This window comes from Cylas formicarius, unplaced genomic scaffold (genome assembly GCF_029955315.1).
Source record: "Cylas formicarius isolate icCylForm1 unplaced genomic scaffold, icCylForm1.1 PGA_scaffold_4__25_contigs__length_36172078, whole genome shotgun sequence".
Classification (NCBI taxonomy): Eukaryota; Metazoa; Arthropoda; class Insecta; order Coleoptera; family Brentidae; genus Cylas; species Cylas formicarius.
Genome location: NW_026844334.1, coordinates 29,763,574 through 29,776,071, shown reverse-complemented (window position 1 = coordinate 29,776,071; position 12,498 = coordinate 29,763,574). Strand labels below are relative to the sequence as shown.

Genomic DNA, 12,498 nt, shown 5'->3' with positions numbered 1-12,498 from the left:
CCGAACCTCTCTTCAGCATTCCTTTGAATTGACTCCGAAACGATTTAACTTGGGCCATTTGAGCTACCAGACGTTGTTTTTCTCCCACCGTTTTCGTAGTCCGCATTTCCTTTTGGATTCTTCTTATCGCTTGAGTACATTCTTTCATACCCTGAGTGACACCATCATTTTTAGGAGAAGCCAGTAAAAGAGCCAACAAAGCTCTAATGACTCCAATAAGCGCTTCGACCACAGACATTTTTTCACTGTGCCGCACACGTACAAAACTGAAAATCCCAATTTGAGTGTCCTGTAAGGTAAACTTTGGACGGACGTAGCACTGAACGCTATTGTGTGGTCCGGGCCTTTGATAGAAGATTTTTGTGAACTGTTAAGTAATAACACGGATTCTTTAAAATAAATCGGCCCAACGACACGTGCATAAAATTTATTTACGCTAAATCGTTTATTTAAAGTATCACAAAATTTAACTTTGGCAAACTAAACAAAAGTAAAAGTTTCGTTGACATCAAACGTTAATATAGCAGCATCCTATAAAGAAACCACAATAATTTTTATAGATCATTATTGCTAAACTCAAAAAATGGTAAATCGATCTTGTTTTTTTTTTACATCAGAACCCTTAATACCCAAAATAAGTCAAAACTTAAGATCACAAGGTCAAATTAAAATTTGTAGAATATAATTGAACGTTCATAATTCCAACTAAATATTGTATTCTAAATTTAGTGACTGGTCCAGAATGGTGATGCTTTATTTAATGTGAAATCGCATATCGGATGATTCTACGCATAGCAAAGTCCTTGATATTTTTTGAAAATATTTAATATTCTCAGTATTCATACCTGTGGTATTTTTTATTTTATCGTTGTGAAAATATGAAACCATAATGAAACTGTAGGTACTTACCACTTGCTATAATAACAATAGACTTACAGTAGAAAAAACGGAGATTGAAATTACTTGCGACTTGATACACACGTCCAATAACAACAGTGGCAATACGAAGATTCTGATAACGCATCTATGCCTGTCCGCTCACGGAAAATTTCTTCATGGTGGGGACGCACGTGCACGCCTTAACACATCGCGTTGGCCGTAACGAGATTGAGGTGCGCGTTGCATTCTGGATGATATCGACATAACGGCAATGAGAATTGGATCCAAGAACAGCAAAAGAAAATATACAAACATGAATATGATATTACAGGATAAGAACGAAAATGTTTACAGTGGCCGGGGGGGGGGGGGGTCAAAAGTGAGGTTAGATTCGCCTAAAAGTCCCTTTATCCCAGCGGCAAAATGTGAAAGAATATAAATTGCAGCGCGATGAGTCACGCCTTCGTCTCGTTTTAAACAAAGCGTTGGGACACGCGATGACTCAGCCGACGAGGCGCGTTGGACTGGCTGGGTGACATCATCGCCCGCCGCAAATGTGACAGCGGGTGAGATCACCGCGTCGTCGGTGTGCGGCAGCGGCGTTAAAAATTGAATTACCAACGCGATGAGTAACGCGTTTCCTTGAACTCGTTTAAACAAAGCGTTGGGACACGCGGTCGAATAACAAAATCACGCCCTGTTTTGCACTTCGAAACTCGACGGCTGGGTAACATCATCGCTTCCTCCCTGTCACCTCGACTTCGCATCACGCAACGCGCCATCTGGAGGGGCAGGGGGGTATCTAACGCCGCGGTAATGTGTGTGCGACCCCTCTCCCCCACCAGATGACCGTTGCGTGGCGCGGTGTCGAGGTGACAGGGACGGGCGGATAATGGAATAAACTTGAACCTTAATATACTTTCTTTTTTGATCCAATAGGTCGGGCTCCCCTCTCCTTGTCCTACCTTCTCAGTCTATTTGGTCGGCAACCTCGATATTCCTTTTGCCGTGGCCTTAGTACTCAAAAAAAAAAAGAAAAGAAAAGTCGCCCCGCCCACTGTGTCGACCACAGATTTAAGAGGTGCTTGTATTTTAAATCAGCGTCGTCTATGACGTACGTATTTTGATTTCAACGGCGTCTATGATGCAGTACGATGTCATGTACGTGTTTTAAATGAGCGTCATCCGTGACGTACGTACGTTACGTACATACGCAAGCGGGCGATTATAAAGTTTGAGGTTATGTGCGGTGGAACTCTTAATTAGTAAATATAGATCTCTTTTGGTTACATTATATGTACATATCATTATTTTCATAAAATAAAAATGCCGAGACCATCGAGTGGAGTCACTGGATCCATTGAACTCATCCGTTTACATTTTATGCTATGCCTATCAATGACTCCATATTGACAAACATCTATTAGTATGCCCATTATATTTCTTGAAGAGGTTGACATATTAATTACTAAATATATGAATGTTTTCTTTTGTATGAACAGGAATTGCTTGTAAGTTATTTGCTAATTTACAGTTGGGTGCATGGCTCTTGCAATCTACAAGATATAGTCATCGAAAAGTCACGTCAACAAAAATCGAATATAAACTGCCGCGCGAATCAGCTTTCGATATATTTTTTCGTATTTTGTTGGTTCAGTGGTCTTGACGAATTGATGCGAATTTTATTTTTAACTGCTTATATTCAAATGAAATCCATTTTATTTTTCGGAAGAAAGACGGGCGTGTTTACTCGTACGTCAGACGGCGGTCACTATGGTTTCTGTCTGCAATGCAGCTTGGGTAAGAATTTTTTCGACTAAGTAGCTGCCCATTCCGTACAAGCCCACATTCATTTCGCTCTTAATTTGTTAACTAAGAAACCGACTGTTTTGAGAAATGAATAACCGAAATATTTCAAAACTGTAAACATTTTCGTTCTTATCCTGTAATATCATATTCATGTTTGTATATTTTCTTTTGCTGTTCTTGGATCCAATTCTCATTGCCGTTATGTCGATATCATCCAGAATGCAACGCGCACCTCAATCTCGTTACGGCCAACGCGATGTGTTAAGGCGTGCACGTGCGTCCCCACCATGAAGAAATTTTCCGTGAGCGGACAGGCATAGATGCGTTATCAGAGTCTTCGTATTGCCACTGTTGTTATTGGACGTGTGTATCAAGTCGCAAGTAATTTCAATCTCCGTTTTTTCTACTGCAAGTCTATTGTTATTATAGCAAGTTGTAAGTACCTACAGTTTCATTATGGTTTCATATTTTCACAACGATAAAATAAAAAATACCACAGGTATGAATACTGAGAATATTAAATATTTTCAAAAAATATCAAGGACTTTGCTATGAGTAGAATCATCCGATATGCGATTTCACATTAAATAAAGCATCACCATTCTGGACCAGTCACTAAATTTAGAATACAATATTTAGTTGGAATTATGAACGTTCAATTATATTCTACAAATTTTAATTTGACCTTGTGATCTTAAGTTTTGACTTATTTTGGGTATTAAGGATTCTGATGTAAAAAAAAACAAGATCGATTTACCATTTTTTGAGTTTAGCAATAATGATCTATAAAAATTATTGTGGTTTCTTTATAGGATGCTGCTATATTAACGTTTGATGTCAACGAAACTTTTACTTTTGTTTAGTTTGCCAAAGTTAAATTTTGTGATACTTTAAATAAACGATTTAGCGTAAATAAATTTTATGCACGTGTCGTTGGGCCGATTTATTTTAAAGAATCCGTGTTATTACTTAACAGTTCACAAAAATCTTCTATCAAAGGCCCGGACCACACAATAGCGTTCAGTGCTACGTCCGTCCAAAGTTTACCTTACAGGACACTCAAATTGGGATTTTCAGTTTTGTACGTGTGCGGCACAGTGAAAAAATGTCTGTGGTCGAAGCGCTTATTGGAGCCATTAGAGCTTTGTTGGCTCTTTTACTGGCTTCTCCTAAAAATGATGGTGTCACTCAGGGTATGAAAGAATGTACTCAAGCGATAAGAAGAATCCAAAAGGAAATGCGGACTACGAAAACGGTGGGAGAAAAACAACGTCTGGTAGCTCAAATGGCCCAAGTTAAATCGTTTCGGAGTCAATTCAAAGGAATGCTGAAGAGAGGTTCGGGAAGTAGACCCGTAACTGCGAGAGATCGCGTTCACTGGGATGATGTTAATTCAACATTTGAATCGCGCATCAGGACTGGCGTCATAACTAACCTTCAACATAAGGAAGTGCAGAGTTTCCTCCAAGACTGTTTCGCACTGTTTCGACGACGTGTCAACAACGCGCTGAAAACGGACCAGGCCGTTAAAATAAACGCTGTCTTCGGGGGAGAATTTCAAATTCAAAAGACTGATCAAATCAAGACGGAAATTAAATACTTTACAACTTCGAACGCAGCAATCTACAAAGATACTAATTTAGAACAATGGTTTGAGATAAACGTTGTCTTGCCAATTAAAATCCAATTAGAGGAGTTCCAAGAAAAAGATTCCGGATGGGCTTTGAAGAAAATCCTAAATTTAATGGTCAATATCAACAAGTTTAATCCACTTCACGCCGGAAGTTACCTGAAGTTACCGGAGTCGATAGCAAGAAAGCACGCCTGTATTAATGTGCAAAATTCTGATGAAATGTGCTTTGCCTGGGCAGTGGTCTCTGCTCTGTTTCCTGCTAGATCAAACTGTGGAAAGACTTCGTCTTATCCCTCTCCCCAGTCTGTTTTAAGTCTTAAAGGCATCCAGTTTCCAATAACATTGCGGCAAATTCCCAGATTCGAAGGTCAAAATAATGTTTCGGTGAATGTTTATAGGCTGCTGAAAAAATCATCAAATAGGTTTCAAGTTGTTCCTGCTTATCTGACCAAAGATAAAAAGGTCAAACACGTTAACCTACTACAGATACAAAGTCAGTATTTTACCGAAAAAGACCCCATCAATTTTACGTCCGTTACGTACCATTATGTATGGATCAAAAGTATGTCTCGGCTTTTATCATCCCAACTTTCGAAACATGATGGTAGAAAATATTCTTGTGAGCGTTGCTTGCATTATTTTCATTCCGAGGACAAGCTAGCGAAGCACGCCAATGATTGTGAGAAGAGAAACAAAAATTTAGAAATTCCGAGGGTTCCCGAAGAAGGCAAGAATTTTGTGCAATTCAAGGACTTTAAGTACAAAGAGAAGGTTCCTTTTATTGTTTATGCCGACACGGAATGTTTTTTGGTTCCCGAATGTGATAAATCAGCGTCCGACACCGAGAAGTATCAGCGCCATGTTCCGTACTCTCTAGGCTGTTATTTTAAATGTTCATATGACGACTCCCTTTCATATTATCGGTCGTACACGGGAGAGGATTGTGCGGAATGGTTCTGCAATGAGATGGAGCAATTAGCTGAGAACATTGAGACGGTATTCTTGTGTGATATATTAATGGATAAACTAACAGCTGGACAAAAAATGGAATTTTACAAGTCTAAATTGTGCCACATATGCGAGAAGGCGTTTGAAAAAGACGACAAAAAAGTTCGAGACCATTGTCACCTGACTGGGAAATACAGGGGACCCGCACACGAAAATTGTAATCTCCAATTTAGGGATGGCCACACCGTTCCCGTAGTATTTCATAATCTTTCGTCGTATGACGGAAATATAATAATAAAAGCTCTAGCCAAATGTGATGGGTCGATCGACTTGCTACCTGTAAACAAGGAAAAGTATATTTCCTTTACGTGGCACCTAAATGACAACTTGGTGAAATTCCGATTCATCGACAGTTTTCGATTTATGTCGAGTGGCCTGGACAAGCTGGCGGCTAATTTAACGGAATATCCGATACTGGAGCTCGAATTTAGTGAATTGTCGGAGGAGCAAGCCAATATATTGAAACAAAAAGGCGTTTTCCCCTACGATTATATGAATGGATGGAATACGTTGAAAGAAACTGTTTTGCCTCCTATTTCGGCATTTTATAACATATTGGATGACAAACCGTTGACCAAAAAAGATTACAAACGTGCTCAGGAAGTCTGGGAGAAACTTGGATGTCGAAATTTGCAGGATTATTCTGAACTTTATATGAAGACGGACATCCTGCTCTTGGCAGACGTTTTTGAGAGGTTTCGAGAAACGTCACATAAGACCTATGGACTTGATCCTGCACATGCGTACACACTGCCGGGATACGCGTGGAGGTGCATGTTGTATAAATTGAAGCAAAAACTAGATCTACTCACTGACGTCGACATGATTTTGTTTATCGAGAAAGGAATGCGAGGAGGCCTTAGTCAGTGCTCCAAACGATATGCGGAAGCCAACAACAAATATATGCACAGCTACGATCCCTCCAAAGTTGATAAATACTTGATGTATTTCGACGTCAATAACCAATACGGGTGGGCAATGTCTCAATACCTACCGTACGGAGGTTTTAATTGGTTGGATGAACAGCAAATCGAAAATCTTGACATTTTAAATATATCCAACGAGTCGGACGTCGGCTACATCTTGGAGGTCGATTTGGAAATACCCGAGGAGTTGCACGACAAATTTGCAGATTTACCTCCATGTCCCGAACATCGCTGCCCTCCAGAATCCGAAAATCAAAAATTACTGACCACCTTATACGACAAGCAGGAGTATGTCATTCACTATCGTAATCTGAAACAGGCGCTACAATTGGGAGCTAAGTTAAGAAAGGTACATCGAGTCATCTCGTTCAGCCAGTCGCCTTGGTTAAAAGCCTATATCGACCTAAACATTGCACTACGTCAGGCTGCCAAAAACGAGTTTGAAAAGAACTTGTTTAAATTGATGATCAATGCTGTGTTTGGAAAAACAATGGAAAACATACGGAACCATTCCAACGTTAAGCTTGTGAAAAACTGGGAAGGTCGCTACGGTGCGGAAGCTCTGATTGCCCGACCCGAGTTTAAAAGTGCAACTATAATTAGTAAAAACCTCGTTCTTATTGAATTAAAAAAATCTGAAATATATTTTAACAAACCTATCTACGTTGGGATGTCAATTATGGAGATAGCCAAAACAACAATTTATGACTTTCACTACAACTACATTCAAGAAAGATTTTCCAATTCCCGAGTTTTATATACCGACACCGATTCTCTTGTATACGAGATATTAACCATAGACCCGTACGAGATTCTAAAAATGGATTGTTACCAGTATTTTGATACTTCCGACTATGCGGAGGATAATCCGTACGATATACCCAGAGTCAATAAAAAGGTTTTGGGTCTGATGAAGGATGAAAATAATGGACGAATTATGTCTCATTTTATCGGACTGAGAGCTAAAATGTACGCCACAAAGTTCTATAAAACACCCGAGCAAGAAGAGACCGCAAAACAACAATTGATGACCGCAGAAACAGATCGCGAAGCATTTGAACGTGAATTTAAAAACTTGGGTGTTACGAAGAGGATCAAAGGAGTTAAAAAATCCGTCATCAAAACTAAGATAACTTTTGAAGATTTCGTCGATTGTTTGCAAAATTTTTCTGAAAAAAGCATATCACAGAATTTAATAAGAGCGAGCAAACTGGAGTTGCACACAGTATCCCAAAAGAAGATCGGGTTAAGTCCTTACGATGATAAACGTCACATATCAAAGTTATCAGTAGAAACGTTGCCGTGGGGACACTATTCAATTATGGAAGAAGAAACTGTCTCCGCTTGATTGTAAATGTGTTTTATTGGTTTTGTTTTGAAATTTTGTTTTTCCTAAAAATCGAATGAGGTGCACTTAAGGACTCAATTGACGTCTGGCAGCCTCGTTAAGTTTTTATTTTAAAAAATGCATGAAATATTTTGATCTTTTTCATTATATTTTATGAATATTTAGAATAAAAATGACCGGAAGGCCTTAATATTTTTCGCTTATTACCTCCAACTACTTTTATTATATTTTCCACTGTCAATAAACAGTTTGACTCCTGTTAATATGGTTTTTAATTTTTGCAACTAACCAGTACCTATAGTACGTGTCTACTGTTAACAGCAAACAGATGACCGATTTGCAAATGCCTATTTTGAAAAAGTGTTTATCTAGAAGACATTTATTTAAAGATTAAATGTGCTATATATTCAACTTTATCTCGAACCAATTTGCGATGTCAATGCCTCGCAACCGCAGATAAGAGACTACGGTGCGGCGATATCCTAGTGGGCGGATGGATCGCCTTTGCTTTTATGGCGCAAAATATATTTGCGTGTGCTATCAGTAATTTTGTTGGGTGTTAATTTTTTTTGCCAAATTACGTCATGTGAAAGTCGACACGCTTTAAAATTGCATGCGGCAGACTGCACGTCCGAGGCGGTTGTGTGTCAAGTCGTTCCCGTCTGAGCACGTGGACCTTGAGCCTCCCACCTGCATGGCTCTCTGGTGACAACATACGTTCATCGTGTTTATTCAAATAGGCGTTTGTGCCTTTCGATTTTTAAGTCAGTTTTTAATTTTTAATTTAACCATTGCAGGGAGAACATGTGAATAAATACATTTAATGTGTATTGTAGACTATATTCAGTGCAATGTCAAGTGCGATATCTATTTCCCAATGACTCTACAACTGATAAGTTTTATGATTTTAATTTACCCTAATACAGTGCGAGTCTTTTTTGTTTTGTTTTTGTGGGTTTCAGTTTTCGTTAATTTTCTCAGTGATTTGTGAATAACAAAAAACAATGATCACTTTTTTTGGTCAGTTCCTACCTGTTTTTATAATATAATAATCCACTTTTTTACGTTGCATAATAATCGAATTAAATTGAAATATATAGTGTTTTTTAAATATCCTTTAAATGACAGGGAATAGAAATGTGGCTTTACCTACGTCACTTACTGAAAGTTTTGTTTTAAAAATGTGTTTTATAGGCAACGCGACATATACATATTTTGTTTCTTGTTTGTTCTAGAAAAAACACGGTTTGACAATAATCCGCGTTTTTACTTTGCAAAAATAATCAAATTAAATTGAAGTATATAGTGTTTTTAATGTTTTTTAAATGACAATAAGTAGAAATGTGAATGTTGGTATGTGTGTGTGTAATTTTCACACACATTATATTAGCGCATCCAGCAGGGTGGGTGGTTGACAGAGGGAGACGGTGAGGAGTGTATTTCCTATATAGATTTCTCGAAAGAACGGGAACAAGAACGTCATCAACAGGATCACCGGGATGGCCGACTAACTGGACGCGGGAGGGGTGGGGTTGAGGGGGAGACGGTAGGTTGGTTGGTGCTAAGAGGGTATGGATCGAATGACCTTGAGCGGGACCAATTTCCGCTAATATGAACCTTAAATTTTCTTATGGGAATTTACATGTAAAAATGAGAAAATTTATTCTTGAACTGTCATAACCTATCTACTTACAGGTGCAAGGTATTTGGAAAAAAATGGATAATGTAGTAGTGAATACATGGAAATTGTGTAATATTTTTAACGAACAAAAGATTTCCCAGGTAGATTTTAAATCTTACATTGCTTTGCGACTTTTAAAAACTGATAAAACAATTACTCAAAGAAATCTTGCACTTGCCGTAGATGAAGTGCGTTATGATTATCAAGGTCATCTCATGATTGTTCATGCTAATAAAGCCCGAAGGAGATGTAGAATCTGCCACAGCCACACAATTTACGTTTGTAATAAGTGTAAAAATGAAAACGGGTGTTTCCAGTGGTGAGCTCACGCACCATAAAATATTATGCGGTTTTTTGTATCAAATCAGGTTCTATTTGGAAAACAATCTACTTTTAGTTGTTTTCTATCGAATTTGAACTCTCTTTTGTATATTTATGTATAAATAATATGTTACATCTTATGTGCCCCAAAATATTATTTAATGTTTTTTCGTTTACGCACCAGTATTTTTTTGTATGTTTCAGGTTTTAATTTTTTTTTAAATAAATAATTTCCGAGTAAAAAATGTTTTATTTTTTTTTTATGCTTCGGTTAATATGGGTTAAAGGGACCATTTTGATGCTGCAATTTTTCCTTATAGAACGCCTTTTTGTGTTTCACTTTCGGACGAAACCAATTTCAAATAGGGACTAATTCCGTAATTTCATCAAAACCAAACACTCTCCTGCAATACCGGGAAGAAATCCAATTAAATGCGAAAACGAATAACGTCGAGTACACAAGACTTCTAGAAATAATAGTGGCCGTTTGATGATACATGTTTAATGGAAAGCAAACAAAAAACAACCTGTTAAACGTTTCGCCATTTTATTTGTTCTGCAGTCTGCAAAATTCGTTGCTGAAAATATTACGACGATATTTGAACGGCGTTGTGATATTTACGTCTATAAATTATTCACGGCATGTTGAAAGAAATTCGACATTCGCAATCTGACAAAAATAAATATACGTCTTTGTTGAATTAATTGGGGGGAAAGTGGCCCAAGTAAATTTAATCATACCGGGATAGAGGATAGTTGATAAGAGTAAGAATAAAAGAGTAATTAAAGTATCGTTTTGAATTTCAGAATGATCTCAAAATGTACCCAAGCTTTCGTTTCCCGAAGGACGACTTTACGGGAAGAATATTGCCTAGTTCAATACGAAAGAGAACTCCAGAGCATCACATTTTAGGTAAGCATTGAAATATTTCCTCCGCGTTAAACTTGAAACTAATTGCGAAGTGAGTTACATTTTTAAAATCTTATAATTTGAACTTTATTGAATTAACATATGGACGAAAATGTTATGCTTCTGTGTATAGCTTCGAATGCTGCGATGCTAATGTTTACTACACGGAGCAACGGTATTGGAGAAACGTCCGTAAAAATTTGAAAAAAAAAAGAAAGGGAAAATGCTCAAAAATATTTTTAAGTTTCTGAATCTTTTTTTTAGATGCTTCTTATACTACCTCTAAAAGTGGTTGGAGTGGATTTTAATTAACTTTTCCTGGACTATCAGAGGTGCTGTGGGTGACATGATTATTTAAAAAAAAAAGTTTGCTTAAAAAAAAATTGTGTAGATAGTCAAACAAGATCCAGTAAAAACCGCATCTCAATATATTTATCCAAACCTAAGAAAAGAAGTTGAATTTGCGTTAGCATCTCCACTTTACTTGTTATTGAACTAAAAGATGGTTGACTAGCTTGCAATACTTATCATGAACCAGTGAAGCTGTTTTTTCGAGTAATGGAGGAATGAATCCTAATAATATGCATTATTGGTCGCCACTGAATCATCCTTGAAGGCGTGAAGCGAATTATCAAAATCGGTGCAGTGTGAACGTCTGGTGATCGAATTATAAGGGGTGTTTTTTTTTCGATGTATATAAATTTTATTTACCAGAAAGATAATCTTGGGGCCTTACATTTTAAATATGATTTCTGGCATATGACCGCCACGGCTGGCGCGGATGTAGTCCAATCTGGACGTCCAATTTTCGATGACTTTTTCCAACATTTGTGGCCGTATATCGGCAATAACACGGCGAATGTTGTCTTCCAAATGGTCAAGCGTTTGTGACTTATCCGCATAGACCAATGACTTTACATAGCCGCACAGAAAGTAGTCTAGCGGTGTTAAATCACAAGATCTTGGAGGCCAATTCACAGGTGCAAAACGTGAAATTAGGCAAAACGGCAATCTCGTTTTGGGCCCATTTGCAAGCGTTGTTCAGGAGTGAGTCTATTCATGATGAATTGCCAAACCAAACTGAGAACAAATCACTTGACAGCTGTTAAATCGGTCGCCATCTTGAACAGTAATGTCAACTTAGAGTTCTATACATCGAAAAAAAAAAATCACCCATTACTACCATTTTTCTTTAATAATAAAGTTAATGGTCAAATTCATTTTAATTGTTTAAGAAACCACTCGCCAACTTAACCAAACTGTTGGGTAGGACGGGACGATTTGTTTCAGTGGAGTGCGAGATCTTTATAATTTACTATCCTGGGGTAGAATAATCGATATCATCTATTAAACGCGCCCTACTACCTCTAAAAATATCATTGATCCAAATTGCCGTAACCAACTTTTCAAGACGTGAAATTAGTACAGCCGTATTAAATACACGACACAAGATACATTCCTGCAGAGAAAATGACGAAAGGCACTTTGAACATTAATAAAATGCAACCAATTTTTAGTCGATAATAAACCCCAATTTCCCAGTAATAGTAAAAGACATTTGCTAATTCGAAATAATCGATGAAAAATACGCCGCTAACATCGATACAAGATTTGTCTGCAGCATTTTTTAAGGAGAATATATTGAGCCTAAAATAAAAATAATTTTTAAATTACCCATTCAATGAAGCATACCTTATCGGTAAAAAAAGTGCTTAAACATTCATAATTCCAGTTTTTGTTAACGAAAACTACTCTAAAATAATTTGAGACTCGAAGTTTTTAATGTTGTGAACATAATTATTATAATTTTTTGGTTGGTGAAATAGTTTTTAATTTTAAAAAATGTTCCATCTAAATTTAGGACGGAATTCAATGGAATTTTTTGAACATTGTCTTTTGCTATTTGAAAGCAGTGTACAAAATATCAAAGAAATATCTAGAGTTGTAATGGGCAACTGTTGTTTATTTTCTACGCAGAATATG

General features: G+C 37.3%; 1 protein-coding gene across 2 annotated transcripts in view; it reads left to right on the top strand.

Moving 5' to 3' along the window:
• LOC132700967 (corticotropin-releasing factor-binding protein) overlaps window positions 1–12,498 on the top strand; it is a 185,571-nt gene that overhangs the window by 138,445 nt on the left and 34,628 nt on the right. For both annotated transcript variants that reach the window (XM_060668568.1, XM_060668567.1), the window contains exon 4: window positions 10,413–10,518. In XM_060668568.1, coding sequence (XP_060524551.1) covers window positions 10,413–10,518 — 106 coding nt within the window. The remainder of the gene's footprint in view (window positions 1–10,412; window positions 10,519–12,498) is intronic.